This window comes from Oncorhynchus tshawytscha, linkage group LG06 (assembly GCF_018296145.1).
Source record: "Oncorhynchus tshawytscha isolate Ot180627B linkage group LG06, Otsh_v2.0, whole genome shotgun sequence".
In the NCBI taxonomy this organism is placed as follows: Eukaryota; Metazoa; Chordata; class Actinopteri; order Salmoniformes; family Salmonidae; genus Oncorhynchus; species Oncorhynchus tshawytscha.
The window spans coordinates 62,045,784-62,063,601 of record NC_056434.1 but is presented as its reverse complement, the minus strand read 5'-3'; the positions used below and the strand labels follow the sequence as shown (position 1 = coordinate 62,063,601).

Here is a 17,818-nt window from a genome sequence, read left to right as displayed (position 1 = left end):
GACTTCAAACCCTCCCTTCAAGCCCCAGATTAGCGTGTGTTAGCAGGCTGTGTTTGAACCGTGTTTTCCTTTGATTCAGAGCTTTACCGGAACGGTCCGGTCTGATTGCTGAAATTAAAGTGAATCATTTTTTAAAAGTCAGTATGTGTGTGTTTGTGTGGGGGAGGGATGTGTGTGTGTGTGTGTGTGTATATGTGTGTGTGTGTGTGTGTGTGTGTGTGTGTGTGTGAGTGTAAGCGTGTGTGTGCGTGCATGTGTGTGTGTGAGTGTAAGCGTGTGTGCGCGTGTGTGTGTGTGTGTTTGTAAGCGTGTGTGTGTGTGTGTGTGTGTGTGTGCCGTGTGTGTGTGCGTGCGTGTGGGTGCGTGCGTGTGTGTTCATCCAATGTCAGTACAAGTTTTTTTTTTAAATCAGCTGCAGTTCTCTTTTAGGCAACACGACATCCATAGCAAATGGAGACATAAGGTTAGGTTTAAGGTTTGGGATAGGGTTAAAACAGTTACAATATGATTCACTTTTGTACTGGGATTAAACCCTCAATGCTTGGAGCCATAGCTTGCGGTTTAAGCCCACCCTCAACCTCATCCCCATTGCGCTAGCTTGTTGCGAGCCTACTAGATGGTAACAGGCACTTGTGTTGCCCCTAGTGGACATTTGGAAATTGTCATGGAAATAAAATGCCACGCCAAGCCATAACTTCACCATTCTAAATATAGCGGGACAGCGAATAAACGACTGCCGACTGGGCTGCATCGGTTGTGATTTTATTAAACCCCAAAAATGTCCCTGACTTTCCAATAACCCCAGTATCATGGTGATCGGTCATAGTCTCTCACTGAATGGGTTATTCAACCAGAAGGCAAATCTACCGTACATACAGGTCCTAACCTCACAGTTTTCAGTTTACGTGACTCAAATCCCATAACATAACTAATTCCTGCAGCCCCTGGTCCAATATATCCATAATCATATAATATCATTACATCAGTACTCAATTTAGCCAGTTAGCAACGAGCAAGCAGCAGGCAGGTGGCCTTCCGATACGATTCTGGTGTGCCGACAGCAGACTTGCTCACCGGCCTTACTGGTGGGGCACCTGCTTTTAGATGCAAATCAACTCACCAGAGATGCAAATCTCGTCATAAGCAGCAAACGTTGCTCACCCGCTGGTGGTAGGACATGATAGCCTTCTGTGGTAGGAAGGCGAAAAATAGCAAGCGTGTACTACCATGGCAATTAATCTACAACCACCACCCGGACAGTTAGAGTGGATGATTAGTGTATGGTGGATGAGGCATCGCTCTCTCACGTTCTCTGTTGCTATTACCAGGGCAAATAGCTGCATCTCATCCATCTACTATAGAAAAGTCTGGCTGAGCTTGCACGTGCCCCCAAGTTATACTTTCATAACCAACAGAAAAAATTATGAAGCCCCTTTTAACAAGGACATTTCAAGATGGATGTATTTTTTACCTCCCCCAGGCTAAAGTTGAAAAAATGGCCATGATATTCGGCCTCGGCAAAGACATGTGGCCCCCGGAGGACCAGATCACAGATGACAAGGTTACACGACTTAGAGTCAACCTCTGCTACCTCCACTTAATCACGGTCTCTGGTGTTCCCTTCCCCGTGGACTCGTCACATTCTTCCGCCGTGCCAAGGGACCCATTATGGGGAAGTTCCTTCCCACCCTCCCCTCTCTTCTCCTCTCCCAAGGGTGGGAAGAACCAGCAGTAACCATCAGCAAGTTTTGTAGACCTTAGACCTGTGTGTGTGTGTGTGTGTGTGTGTGTGTGTGTGTGTGTGTGTGTGTGTGTGTGTGTGTGTGCGTGCATAAGATGGCACACGTTAGCATAGGAGGTAATTATCAGCAGGATGGCCTTCTGAAGCAAATGAAGGCTGGGGCGGATGGAAGGGGTGGAAGGAGGGAGGGAGATGTATTTTTAAACACAGGCAGCGATGACAAAGAGAGGCCTGCAGCAAGACCCGCAGCCCTGCTCTTCATCAAACACTCCTCTCTTTTTAGCCTCTCCAACGCAACATCCATTGAGGAGGGATGACTGTCTCAGCCCACCCCATCCCTCCCCCCTCCCTCCCTCGCTGTTTCACTTCTCTCTCTCACTCTCTCTCACTCTCTCAAACTGTATAAACTAAGGCCAAATTGTAATAATTTTCCTTTACCAAGGCCCTCGATATTGGTGTGAATTTAATTTTATTGCCTCCTTACGTGTCAACTCATATGCACTTGGCTCTGTAATCATCCTCTCCTCCAATCATTTTCTCCCTCTCCACACTGTACAGGTCACGAACCCAATTCTCCTCAGCCCTCTTGTCTTCTCCTCTGCTCTTATTACCCTCAACTCCACAAACAGGGGATAGACTTTCGTAATCTTTGTCTATTGTACTGTGTGATCATTATTTCTGAAAATTCTGTGTCTGAAAATAATGATTTCTCTTATGTTTAAGAGGGTTAGGCACATCATTCTCTGTCGTTGCGGTAGCTTGTGTGCACTAGGATGGTGGGGGAGGAATCACAATTTCCATACCTTGTGGGAGACAAAACATTTGTTCTTTGTCAGCACTGAGTAAGCTGCTATCAAGGGTTTTAAGCTCTTTTCAACTATTAGTTTGATGTCTTGACATTTCAAGGATGCAAGGAAGTAGAATTGACCTTTATAATAAAACAGACTCTAAGGTAGAGTCAACCTTTACTGAAGTGAAACTCGAAACTCCACTCGATGTCTTAAAACCGTTGAGGATGCCATAATCCAAATACCACGGTGCTGTGCTTCTTTTTTATTTACTATTGATCTTGGTAAAGAGTAACTAACCACTCTGTAACCTTCTATCTCTGAGGGGACTGATATTTATTTTTGTACTGTATATCGTGTATAATTGCTATAATTTTGTTATTACATTGAGATGTTTATGTACGCAGTAGTACACCAACTTACCTGGTCTCTAAGTCTGTCGATCACACGAAGCAGTAGCCCCTCTTCTTTTCCCATCTCAGGCATGGTCAACAGGAAGTCCACATCGTGCCCGTACTCCTTCCCCCTGTGACTTAAAGACGTCCTCCATCAATTTTTTCTCAATTTTACTGTTGAAAAGCGATATCCAAAGTATAAATACAGTGAAGTACACAAACTAAAGGGTAAATAAATATGTTTTGAGCAAATAGTGTTATTAGGCACAACTGTAAGGGCATTCAAAGAGTTTTTCTGATTGGGATTGCGTGATGTCATCAGCCTCCCCTGTCCGTGATGTCATCAGCCCCTCTCTTCCTTGAGGAAAAATAGAGGAGCAATAGAGAACAAAAAGAGGAACGTTTTGTCTCCCAGTGTCTATTGGAAAGCAGACTGAACCAGGTTCCTATAGGACTTTGCATGTGCTTAACTTTATTCTGTTTATTTTAATCATAAAGACACTCTCTTGTCCTTGACAATGACAAGCATACTTCTAACATGATGCAGACACCACCATGCTTGAAAATATGAAGAGTGTCAGTGATGTGTTGTATTGGATTTGCTCCAAATATAATGCTTTGTGTTCAGGACATAAAGCAAATTTCTTCACCACATTTCTTTGCAGTTTTACTTTAGTGCCTTATTGCAAACAGGATGCATGTTTTGGAATATTTCATTTTTCGGTAGTCTTCCTTCTTTTCACTGTAATTTATGTTAGTATTGTGGAGTAACTACAATGTTGTTGGTCCATCCTTAGCGATCTCCTATCACAGTCATTAAACTGTTTACATTGGTCTCAGGCAACTGAGTTAAGAAGGACACCTGTATCTTTGTACTGCTGACTGGGTGTGAAAGGGATAGTCAATGTCTGCTTTTTAATTTTTTTACCCATCTACCAACATGTACCCTTCTTTGTGAGGCACTGGAAAGCCTTCCTGGTCTTTGTGGTTGAATATGTGTCTGAAATTCAATGCTCGACTGAGGGACCTTACAGATAATTGTATGTGTGGGGTACAGACATGAAGTAGTCATTCCAAAATAAAATAAAATAAAAATATATTTGTCACGTGTGAAATGCTTACTTACAAGCCCTTAACCAACAATGCAGTTTTAAGAAACATTCCTAAAAAAAGGAAGAAATAAAAGTAACAAATAATTAAAGAGCAGCAGTAAAATAACAATAGCGAGGCTATATACAGGGGGTACCGGTACAGAGTCAATGTATGTGGGTACCGGTTAGTCAAGGTAATTGAGGTAATAAACTCCCTTTTTCAGGACCCTGTCTTTCAAAGATAATTAATAGAAATCCAAATAACTTCACAGATCTTCATTGTAAAGGGTTTAAACACTGTTTCCCATGCTTGTTCAATGAACCATAAACAATTAATGATCATGCACCTGTGGAATGGTCGTTAAGACACTAACAGCTTACAGACGGTAGGCAATTAAGGTCACGGTTGTGAAAACTTAGGACACTAAAGAAGCCTTTCTACTGACTCTGAAAAACACCAAAAGAAAGATACCCAGGGTCCCTGCTCATCTGCGTGAACGTGCCTTCGGCATGCTGCAAGGAGGCATGAGGACTGCAGATGTGGCCAGGGCAATAAATTGCAATGTCTGTACTGTGAAATGCCTAAGACAGCTCTACAGGGAGACTGGACGGGCAGCTGATCATCCTTGCAGTGGCAGATCACGTGTAACAACAACGGCACAGGGTCGATACATCCGAACATCACACCTGCGGGACAGGTACAGGATGGCAACAAGAATTACACTAGGAACAGACAATCCCTCCATCAGTGCTCAGACTGTACGCAATAGCCTGAGAGAGGCTGAGGGCCTGTAGGCCTGTTGTAAGGCTGGTCCTCACCTGCAAGACAGGAATGTCAGTGTTCTGCCATGGCCAGCGACGAGCCTGGATCTCAATCCCATTGAGCACGTCTGGGACCTGTTGGATCGGAGGGTGAGGGCTAGGGCCATTCCCCCAAGAAATGTCCAGGAAATTGCAGGTGCCTTGGTGGAAGAGTGGGGTAACATCTCACAGCAAGAACTGGTAAATCTGCTCTCATGCATGTTTCAGTGTTACTTGCCTCGAAGTGAGCATAGAAGTAATTTAGCTCATCTGGTAGGCTCGTGTCACTGGGCAGCTCTCAGCTGTGCTTCCTTTTGTTGTCTGCAAAAGTTTGCAAACCCTGCCACATCCGACAAGCATCAGAGCCGGTGTAGTATGATTTGATCTTTGTCCTGAGTTGACCCTTTGCCTGTTTGATGGTTCATCAGAGGGATAAGCGGGATTTCTTATAAGCTTCCGGGTTAGAGTCCTGCTCCTTGAAAGCGTCAGCTCTACCCTTTAGCTCAGTGCGGATGTTGCCTGTAATCCACTTCTGGGTATGTGCGTTCAGTCACTCTGGGGACGACATCATCAATGCACTGATTAAGCCTGTGACTGATGTGCCATCGGAAGAATCCTGTAACATATTCCAGTCTGTGATAGCAAAACAGTCCTGTAGCTTAGCATCTGCTTCATCTGACCACTTTTTTTACTGACTGAGTCACTGGTGTTCCCTGCTTAAATGTTTGCTTGTAAGAAGGAATCAGGAGGAAATAATTATGGTCAGATTTGTCAAATGGAGGGTGAGGGTGAGCTTTGTATGCATCTCTGTGTGGAGTAAAGGTGGTCTAGAGTTTTTTTCCTTCTGGTTGCACATTTAACATGCTGGTAGAAATTAGGTCAAATGGATTTCAGCCACTAGGAGCACCGCCACTTGATGAACATTTTCCTGTTTGCTTATAGCTGTATACAGCTCACTGAGTGTGGTCTTAGTGTCAGCATACATTTGTGGTAGTAAATAGACAGCTATGAAGAATATGGATGAAAGCTCTCTTGGTAGATAGTGTGGTCTACAGTTTATCATGAGATACTCTACCTCAGGCGAGTAAAACCTTGAGACTTCCTTAGATATCGTGCACCAGCTGTTATTTACAAATATACATAGACCGTCACCCCTTGTCTTACCAGAGGCTGCTGTTCTATCCTGCCGGTACAATGTATAACCCTTCAGATGTATATTATTAGTATCGTCATTCTGCCACGACTCGGTGAAACATAAGATATTACAATTTTCAATGTCCCGTGCTTTTAGGTCATCCATTTTATTATCCAGCGATTGTACGTTGGCCAATAGTACCGATGGCAAAGGCAGATTAGCCACTCGTCGCCCGATCCTCACAAGGCACTCCAATCCCCTTCCGTGAAACGTCCGTCACTTTCTCCTGCGAATGACGGGGATGAGGGCCTGTTTGAGTGTCTGGAGTAAATCCCTCTCTTCTGACTCATTAAAGAAAAATTCTTCATCCAATTCAAAGTGAGTAATCATTCATAAGAGACGGTAGCAGCAACATTATGTACAAAATAAGTTACAAAAAATGTGAAAAAAACAATCAAAATAACACAGATGGTTAAGAGCCCATAAAACGTCAGCCATCCTCTCTGGCGCCATTATTACAAATCATGTTAAACAATATTATTGCACACAGAGTGAGACCATGCAACTTATTATGTACTCCTGCCAAAACAAAGGGGTTGAATAATGACACAAAACATTTCTGCTTTCATTTTTAATGAATAAACATTTGAAAAATCATGGTTCTACTTTGACATTATGGGGTATTGTGCGTAGGCCAGTGACAAAACATCTCAGTTTAATCCATTCTAAATTCAGGCTGTAATAGAACAAAATGTGGAAAAGTCAAGGGGTGTGAATACTTTCTGAAAGCACTATATGTCATGACATACCGGTAAATCCATTGTTAAATGAGATGAAAAGAAGACTAGAGTGCCACTTTAAGACTATTGTCACCAGACAGCGAAACAGGAAATAATTAAAGGAGACAATCTTTAGTAACACTGGATACCCGTTACATGGCAGCCTGACCATTGGGAGCAGGGAGCCTTTCAACAAGCTCTCACAGTCTCACAGCAGAATTAGACGTTCATCCATGTTACTCAAAATGTAGAAGTTTCTCCCAAATTTCAAATTTTGTAGTTTTTAAGGTTACGTTTCGGCATTTACAAATTAAAATTATGAGGCATTAACTCTGAATTCCTATTGTTAGGAATTAACTTTTAATGATTAAGGTAAGGGTTAAGGTTTGGGGTAGGCTTAAATCAAAAACATAAAAAAACGACATTCTATTGCTGGATTCAAACATGCAACCTCTCAAACCAGGGGCAGGTGCTTTTGACTATCTACCCTAGCTAAACCGAAACCTACTTGAAGGTAACAGCTCTCACTGTTGCCCCTAGTGGTCGGAATCTACGTCATCTCCCGACGTCCTCAGACATGGACGGATGTCGAATACTGACTTGTATCACGGGTGACCTGCCTTGCCTATTAATTGGCTTTGACTTTTTTTTATTATTCAAACAAGCAATTTATGCTGTGTAATGAAGTTCAAAAGCACTCTTTTTGTTGCCTTGGTTGTCAGCAAAGCCTTCACTTTTATGAGAATCATCATTTTCAACTTGTAATAAAGAGCACTCGTACTGAGCATGGCTGCCTCTCAACGTCAGCAGAAATGTGTGCAGTGAACAGATAGACAGACATAAGTGAATATCATTTTTTTTTATTGTAAGGCTATTTAATAGATTCGTGGGTATACGTGTCGTGCTTATCTGACATGTACCGAGGCTTTGAGACGGATCTACCACAGATGTGCCCTTGAATGCCAGATAAGATGAGGGAAATATGTCAATTCCTATTAGGGCAACCTCAGCAAACTCTTTCTGGACCACAAGGCCTGAAGACCTGATTCAACCAACCAATCAGAGAAGAGATCTGTAGGCCTCTATTCTTCTGCTAGGATTTGATTTTAATTGGAACCATCTTCCCTGAGAGGATGATCTACGGAGCATATCCAAATCATGAACATTTCCAAATCAAGGGAACCCAACTGCTCGACTAGATCCTCAGGCTCAGATGACATCAACAGTGTGGCTTTTCCACTAGACATGAGAGGAGCAAAGAGTACACTGCGCCGGATCAGCACCATGGTCAGAGCTCGCAACAGAGTGTGTGTTTGTGTGTAGAGGGGCTATGGAAAGCCACTGGGCGCTTAGGTATGACTCCTTTCCATAAAAAGCGGGGGGGGAACGCTGCTCATCTGTGGTAGGCTACGTGAATAACGTGCTAGGCTACGTGAAATACGAGATACACTTGCAAGGCTACATGAAATACGAGATACACTTGCTAGGCTACGTGAAATACGAGATACACGTGCTAGGCTACGTAAAATACGAGATACACTTGCAAGGCTACATGAAATACGAGATACACTTGCTAGGCTACGTGAAATACGAGATACACTTGCAAGGCTACATGAAATACGAGATACACTTACTAGGCTACGTAAAATACGAGATACACTTGCAAGGCTACATGAAATACGAGATACACTTGCTAGGCTACGTGAAATACGAGATACACTTGCTAGGCTACATGAAATACGAGATACACTTGCTAGGCTACATGAAATACGAGATACACTTGCTAGGCTACATGGAATACGAGATACACGTGCTAGGCTACGTGAAATACGAGATACACGTGCTAGGCTACATGAAATACGAGATACACTTGCTAGGCTACGTGAAATACGAGATACACTTGCTAGGCTACGTGAAATACGAGATACACTTGCTAGGCTACATGAAATACGAGATACACGTGCTAGGCTACGTGAAATACGAGATACACGTGCTAGGCTACATGAAATACGAGATACACTTGCTAGGCTACGTGAAATACGAGATACACTTGCTAGGCTACGTGAAATACGAGATACACGTGCTAGGCTACATGAAATACGAGATACACTTGCTAGGCTACGTGAAATACGAGATACACTTGCTAGGCTACGTGAAATACGAGATACACTTGCTAGGCTACATGAAATACGAGATACACTTCCGCATGTAATTTTTGATTTATACGATTTATAAGGACGGGGTCAAGTTTACGGTTGAAGCTGCTTCACTCAACTCTGCTTTGCCCAACCACTAGTAGTTTACATAGCTTCTTAGCTAGCTGTAAAAGGCATTAGTGTTATTAGCCTATTTAGCGCTAACCACTGCCACAATGGATATCACAAATAAAACCACCCATCCACACGCAATACCCCATAATGACAAAGTGAAAAAATGTTTTTAGAAATGTTTGCACATTTATTGAAAATGAAATATAGAAATATCTATTTTACATAAATATTCACACCCCTGAGTTACTACTTTGTATTAGCACCTTTGGCAGCGATTACAGCTGTCTTCACGGGTAAATCTGTAAAGAGCTTTTCACACCTGGATTGTGTAACGTTTGCCCATTATTCTTTTCAAAATGATATCTTGTGGACTATATCCATTGCCAAATAGGCTTTGCTTTACTGTGTAGGGTGCTGTCCATTGTGCTGATACAGTGCAACAGAGATGGGTTACAGATTTCACGCCAGCGCTCAAGGTCTCAGAGTCTCTGCATTTGAACATTATGTTTATTGTGGTATAGCGTGATATAAGCAGAATTAAATATAATTCCAATGCAAGCACCCCCCAAAATTGTGACCCCCCTCACCGATTTCAACTGCCCCTTTAGTCACCTTATCCTGGCGCCGGGTCTGGTTGGCCCTTGGTCTGGTTGGTTATAGCGAAGTTACTCCTGATTGTGATCCCATAGGTATTGTAAATCAAATTAAATTTTATTTGTCACATACACATGGTTAGCAGATGTTAATGCGAGTGTAGCGAAATGCTTGTGCTTCTAGTTCCGACAATGCAGTAATAATAACAAGTAATCTAACTAACAATTCCAAAACTACTGTCTTATACACACAAGTGTAAGGGGATAAAGAATATGTACATAAAGATATATGAATGAGTGATGGTAAAGAGCGGCATAGACAAGATATAGTAGATGGTATCGAGTACAGTATATACATATGAGATGAGTATGTAAACAAAGTGGCATAGTTAAAGTGGCTAGTGATACATGTATTACATAAAGATGGGAACAGGAACAATGGTGGCCCTCTTGAAGCATGTGGGAACAGCAGACTGAGATAGGGATTGATTGAATATGTCCGTAAACACACCAGCCAGCTGGTCTGCGCATGCTCTGAGGGCGCGGCTGGGGATGCCGTCTGGGCCTGGGCAGTGAAGGAGAGGCCGCATGTTTTGGTTGCAGGCCGTGTCAGTGGCACTGTATTGTCCTCAAAGCGGGCAAAAAAGTGATTTAGTCTGCCTGGGAGCAAGACATCCTGGTCCGTGAGGGGGCTGGTTTTCTTTTTGTAATCCGTGATTGACTGTAGACCCTACCACATACCTCTTGTGTCTGAGCCGTTGAATTGAGATTCTACTTTGTCTCTATACTGACGCTTAGCTTGTTTGATTGCCTTGCGGAGGGAATGGCTACACTGTTTGTATTCGGTCATGTTACCGGTCACCTTGCCCTGATTAAAAGCAGTGGTTCGCACTTTCAGTTTCACGTGAATGCTGCCATCAATCCACGGTTTCTGGTTTGGGAATGTTTTAATCATTGCTATGGGAACGACATCTACAACGCACGTTCTAATGAACTCACACACCGAATCAGCGTATTCGTCAATGTTGTTGTCTGACGCAATACGAAACATATCCCAGTCCACGTGATGGAAGCAGTCTTGGAGTGTGGAATCAGATTGGTCGGACCAGCATTGAACAGACCTCAGCGTGGGAGCTTCTTGTTTTAGTTTCTGTCTGTAGGCAGGGATCAACAAAATGGAGTCGTGGTCAGCTTTTCCGAAAGGAGGGCAGGGCAGGGCCTTATATGCGTCACGGAAGTTAGAATAGCAGTGATCCAAGGTTTTGCCAGCCCTGGTTGCGCAATCGATATGCTGATACAATTTAGGGAGTCTTATTTTCAGATTAGCCTTGTTAAAATCCCCAGCTACAATGAATGCAGCCTCAGGATGTATGGATTCCAGTTTGCAAAGAGTCAAATAAAGTTCGTTCAGAGCCATCGATGTGTCTGCTTGGGGGGGAATATATACGGCTGTGATTATAATCGAAGAGAATTCCCTTGGTAGATAATGCGGTCGACATTTGATTGTGAGGAATTCTAAATCAGGTGACCAGAAGGACTTCAGTTCCTGTATGCTTTTGTGACCACACCACGTCTCATTAGCCATAAGGCATACGCCCCCGCCCCTCTTCTTACCAGAAAGATGTTTGTTTCTGTCGGTGCGATGCGTGGAGAAACCAGCTGGCTGCACCGACTCCGATAGCATCTCTCCAGTCAGCCATGTTTCCATGAAGCAAAGAACGTTACAGTCTCTGATGTCCCTCTGGAATGCTACCCTTGCTCGGATTTCATCAACCTTGTTGTCAAGAGACTGGACATTGGCGAGAAGTATACTGGGGAGTGGTGCACGATGTGCCCGTCTCTGGAGTCTGACCAGAAGACCGCTACGTTGTACAGAGGAGCAGCATGCCCCCTCAGAACCTGGGCTTTATGGCTCTATGTAACCCTGTTGGTGTCAGCCCAGGGCACTGAGGCAAACCACACGTTTATTTCAGTTCCTGATCAACAGGTGCCCAAAATCATGCAGTCATAAGTGCCCATCTCACAGTTAACAACAAGGCTGGACAAGAACAAAATGGCCCCTGTGTCTTAAAGCTCTGGCCGCGGCAAGGCACCTAGTTTGATCTTGTGTGCTGCTGCCACCTCCGCCATCTGAATTTTCAGAGCGACAAATCAGCAGGGCAACAAAGGGAGAAAAAGGAGAGGAAAAACAGAGGGAGAAGTCTGCAGCAAAAGGTCATTGTTTCTAATTCAGTGGGCGAGGAATTAGACAACAGCCATTTAGAGTTCAACAGGGCATGCTAATTAATGCGAATGCTTCACTAGCTCAGCTGTAGCACAGAGGGGAAGTATACCCTGCAGACACAGTTTCTTGCTCACATGTTTAGTCTGACTGGAGAAAAAGTAGCGACGGTCATCAAAATTGTTAAAAGGTTTGAAAAACAATTGTAAACTATGCAACAGCTGGATAATGGATGAAGATACTCCAAACTCTCATAATTTTTATAATCAATCAGATATTGACTGAATTACAACACATAAAACATTTTCAGGGATTTTGGTGGGAATTCAGGTGTTCATTGTGTTGTCAAATTGCACTTTATTTTCGTAGAATGCACTCAAATACATTTTCTTATTGTGTAAGGTATTTAATAAATATGTTTTGTGTTAAAATAAAGAAAAGTATGTGCTGAATTGGCATAAATACACAGGGTGTATTTGCATATACAAATATATTAATATTAAAGGGATGTAACAGGTGCAACCACCAAACACTTGCTCGGTCTACCCTTCCAGGAATCACCTGTGCTGTCTAGACTGCCTCATTAATTGTTGTCGCGTTCTCTTGCATAATTCAAAAGGTGTATCAATAGCAGGGTACCCTTCAATAAAAAGTCTACATGCTTGGCTCTAGATTACATCCATCTAAACTTTATGCGCACAAGATCAGACATAACGTCAACATAGAGAGCAATAGTAATGGCGTTTTTTTGTAGTCACTAACTCCGCCATGGATCGTTGGACAAAGCCTATGGAAAAATGAATGGAGTTCATCGGAGTTAAAAGCCAAAAATCAGGTCTGTGGTAAACACAGGCATAGATTAAGCGTTTTGTTCTATGAGATAATCTTCAGCTAACCGTCAGCTAACATTACAGAGATAATCGTCAGCTAACATTACAGTTTTGAGAATTTTAAAGCATTTATGTAATAAAAAAAAAAACGTAAGGCACATAATAGGCTTGATAATTCATAAAGGTCATGTTAACTGACTGATATTATCTCATAGAACAAAACAAGATCTCCTAAACCTGTTTTAACCTCAGGCCTTATTTTCGGTGGTTATCCTAAAACTCTATCCCCATTCGTTTTCCCCATAGGAATGGTTGAACCAACCAGAGGTAAATTATTTCAGTTTTTTAGGACTACAAGATGGCGAGTTGTATGATCTGAGTGTTCATTTTCGGAAGTTGCTTTCATTTCAGTGCATCTAATTTGTAAACATTTGAACTGTGTTAAATTAATACTTTTTTCAATTCCACAAAACAATATCTCTTCTCTTTCTGTAAGGGTCGAGACGATGCGTTAAGTCCCTGTGACAATGTTGAGGTAGGAGGTAGGTGGAGGAGTCAGGCGCTGGAAAGAAGAGATGTCTGAGATGCGTGTTTTTAATAGGCAAGTACACCAAATACAAGTATGGCACAATCCGAAAGTCAAACGCCCTCGACAACAGAGACACCCGTTACTCACGCAAGGAGGAACAAACAAAGCTCCTAAATAACACACTCTTATTCAATGCGTGAAACAAAAAATAGGGCACAACCTTACCGAGCTACATCACAAAATAAAAAACAATCCCGCACAAACCTAGGCAGGGAACAGGGTAAATATATACACACAGAAATTAAGGCAAAGGAAATCAGGTGTGAAAGAACCAAAGACAAAACAAACAGAAATGGAAAAAAGGATCGGTGATGGCTAGTAGGCCGGCGACGCTGAGCGCCGAGCGCCGCCCGAACAGGAAGAGGAACTACCTTCGGTGGAAGTCTTGACAGTCCCCTTGACGAAGCTTTAGCTTATAAATGCAACGGAAAGCCAATGTATTCCATTGAGCCCATTTCAGCTACTACCGGGGTGTGTTTGACAGGTCATTACAAACATTTCCGTGGTCGTAAGGTTAGCGTGGAAAAATGACAGGCAGAAGCAAGAGTATAAAAGAGTTGCAGGAGTAAAATGAAAGTAATCAATCCAGCAAGATTTAAGTGACGAGTGGATTTTGCACCCCTGAAAAACAGGAAATAGATTGCTGAAAAAGACAGGTGGGCGGGGCATTCACGTTGTTAGATAAAGTCACAGCTTTATTGTGAGAGATTGGTTCAGGGCGTGATATGCTTTGAAATCGCTATGGCCACTTTGACACAGGCATACATAATCACTGCCAATCTCTTGCGCAAGCCGATTGAAAAACACTTCCCTCTAACGATTTACCAATATTATGACTTACGACTGAGTATAAATATCATTATGTGCCAAATTGAAAAGTTAAAGTAAGTTAAAGTGAAACGCCATGGACTGAGGCCTATCTTTCTGAGTTCCACATTCTGATTCAATGAGAGACAGAAGTTGCAATGTGAGAAAGATAGCTAGGATTTGTAGCCTTTTTGGAAACACACAGCAAATTACTATCTGCTGAATGGGCACTACTTTATTCAACGTCCTTAATTAGCAACGCAAAGATGCCACAACACAATTCTGCCTAATACTAAGGCAGTGTGGTTAAGTGAATCTCTGAGCTAGCCTCTGCTGTGCTAGCAAAATGTACTCGACTGCACCACGTAAGTGTGTGTCATGAATAGCAAAACTGGAGGGGGAAAATCATCAGCATAAATTCAGTTTACCTCCAATCAAGTCTCAAACACCATGGGGTTTATCTAAGTGTGTGCTCCAGGAGCTAATTTAGGATGAGAGCTCCGATACCAAGGAGAAGCAGCTTTTACAGTCCAGTCAGCTCATAATGGCATCAGTTTAGAGGCTTTCTTTCGTCTACAGTAGGCAGATACTTCCTATGAATAAACCTCAGTCAGCGGAAAAAGAGATGACAGCATGTCAGAGTCTTTCTCTCCCAGCAAAGAGATTTTTTATGGTATGCCTTGACAACACTATATTCTTACTTAGCTTTAAGCATCCACTCCAACCCAACGGTATGGCTCTAAAAGTGCCCTTCGATGACTTCTTGGAAAGAAAGACGGATGGCCTTTTTAAAGGCTGTACTTAGAATCCCTGGCTGTGTTCCAGTTCTGAGACCTAAACAACAACAGTTGCAGAGATACCTTCATCTACTACAGTAAGCGTGTATACCTGATGTGTAGTTACAGACAGTTTATGACGCTATTGAGTGAGGAAAAAGTGTAAAGAACATGTCAAATATACATGGATATTTACAAGTAGATGACGAGGGTGACCATATGAAAGAATTGAGTTGTCAGTTGTGTTGCTGTGCTTAAAAACACCTTTTAAGTTAGCTATAGTACGGCAGCTAGAAATACCTGTCAAGAGAACCAACCGCTGTGTTTTCCTGATTCATTTAATGTGGTGTCTTTAACAGCTCTGATCTCCTATTTCCCTGAGCATTTTGGGGAACAGGTGCTTTGTTGGCTAAGATGACACACCTGAACATACTGTAGTGGGCAAGTCCACATACTGTTACTATACTAAGTGATACGTGTAATTGCATCTAGCAGTATGTTGTTTTCCAAACTTCCTAACAAAATTGTCAATAAGTGATGACTTATCATCAAAAACTTTCTTAACATGCCAGAGAGAACTCTATAAACACTATAAGTAATTCAAATAATCCCTATACGACTCCACAAATCAGAGACATTTTCAGATAAATGCAGCAAGTGGAGCTAATGCATTTTTTAAGTGAAAAAGTCAGACAAAAATGCAAAGTCATGGCTGTGATCTGTGATAACATCATTGCAAATAAAATACAGCACCTTATTGACACCTCAGTCTTTTCACACTCTGAAGTGGCAGAGACAGTTTTTCTCTTTATCTATTTATAATCCTCCCAACAAACCGCTCTAAGCCTTGTACCCGCCTTCCATAGCTGTCCTCTCAATAAGGCTAATGTCACAAGCATCAAATCACAAGCATCAACGAATCCTCAACACACAACTACAACTGAAGTGTCATGACAGTTATAGGCTATAGAGTTTGCAGGAACACAAGGGCCTCAAGAAACAATTATATTATATATTACTGTATTGTCGACATAGCTCATTCTAATGCTTCTATTACTGTAAGTTGCATTTTAGTTACACTCACTTCTGTCCTCATGAAGTGCTTTGAGAAGCTAGTTAACAATCATTTCACCTCCACCTTACCTGACACCCTAGACCCAAATAAATTTGCATACCGCAACAATAAATCGACAGATGATGCAATCGCCATCACACTGCACACTTCCCTATCCCATCTGGATAAGAGGAATACCTATGTAAGAATGCTGTTCATTGACTACTGCTCAGCCTTCAACACCACAGTACCCTCCAAGCTCATCAATAAGCTTGGGGCCCTTGGTCTGAACCCCGCCCCGTGCAACTGGGTCCTGGACTTCCTGACGGGCCGCCCCCGGGTGGTGAAGGTAGTAAACAACCCCTCCACTTCGCTGATCCTCCACACAGGGGCCCCACAAGGGTGCGTGATCAGCCCCCTTGTGTAATCCCTGTTCACCCATGACTGCGTGGCATCCATCTCAATCATTAAGTTTGGAGACGACACAATAGTAGTAGGCCTGATTGGCAACAATGACGAGACAGCCTTCAGGTAGGAGGTGAGTGCCCTGGTGAAGTGGTGCCAGGAACAATGTCAACAAAACGGAGGAGCTGATCGTGGACTTCACCTAATTCCTAGGTGTACACATCACTGACGATCTGAAATGTGGTGAAGTGTGGTGAAGAAGCCGCAACATCGCCTCTTCAACCTCAGGAGGCTGAAGAAATTTGGCTTGGCCCCTAAGACCCTCACAAACTTTTACAGACACACAATTGAGAGCATCCTGTTGGGCTGTATCTCCACCTGGTACAGCAACTTCACCGCCCACAACCTCAGGGCTCTCCAGAGGGTGGTGTGGTCTCCCCAACGCATCATCGGAGGCGCACTGCCTGCCCTCCAGGACACCTACAGTACCCGATGTCACAGGAAGGCCAAAAAGATAATCGAGGACATCATTCACCCGAGCCACGGCCTGTTCACCCCGCTGTCATCGAGAAGACGAGGTCAGTACAGGGGCATCAAAGCTGGGACCGAGAGACTGAAAACAGCTTCTATCTCAAAGCCATCAGACGGTTAAATAGCCATCACTAGCCGGCCTCCACCTAGTAACCTTCCCTGAACTTAGTCACCACCACTAGCTGGCTACCACCCGGTTACTCAACCCTGCACCTTAGAGGCTGCTGCCCTATGTACATAGACATGGAATCACTGGTCACTTTAATAATGGAACACTGGTCACTTGAATAATGTTTACATACTGTTTTACTCATTTCATATGTATATATTGTATTCTACTGTATTCTAGTCAATGCTGTTCCAACATTGCTCATCCTAATATTTATATATTTCTTAATTCTATTCTTTTACTTTTAGATTTGTATGTATTGTTGTGAATTTTTAGATACTATTGCATTGTTGGAGCTAGGAACACAAGCATTTCGCTACACCCGCAATAACATCTGCTAAATATGTGTATGTGACCAATACCATTTTATTTGATTTGATTTGACACTGTTTATACACACCGCATATTTATTTATATTTCTTTTGTAATTTGTCATTTTATTTCACCTTAATTTAACCAGGTAGGCCAGTTGAGAACAAGTTCTCATTTACAACTGCGACCTGGCCAAGATAAAGCAAAGCAGTGTGACACAAACAACACAGAGTTACACATGGGATAAACAAACATACAGTCAATAACACAATAGAAAAATCTATATACAGAGTGTGCAAATGTAGTTAGAATAGGGAGGTAAGGCGATAAATAGGCCACAGTGGCAAAATAATTACAATAAAATTTCTGTTGGAAAAAGCTAGCCTTTGCTTTACTAACTGTCTGTGTAGATTTGTTCCTAACGTCCCTGAAAAGTTGCATATCGCGGGGGCTATTCGATGCTAATGCAGCACACCACAGGATGTTTTTGTGCTGGTCAAGGGCAGTCAAGTCTGGAGTGAACCAAGGGCT

The 17,818-nt window shown here is 42.7% G+C and overlaps 1 protein-coding gene across 1 annotated transcript in view; it reads right to left on the bottom strand.

Moving 5' to 3' along the window:
• LOC112253405 (DNA nucleotidylexotransferase-like) overlaps positions 1 to 17,818 on the bottom strand; it is a 142,248-nt gene that overhangs the window by 31,857 nt on the left and 92,573 nt on the right. The window contains exon 8 of the mRNA XM_024425384.2: positions 2,953 to 3,055. Coding sequence (XP_024281152.1) covers positions 2,953 to 3,055 — 103 coding nt within the window. The remainder of the gene's footprint in view (positions 1 to 2,952; positions 3,056 to 17,818) is intronic.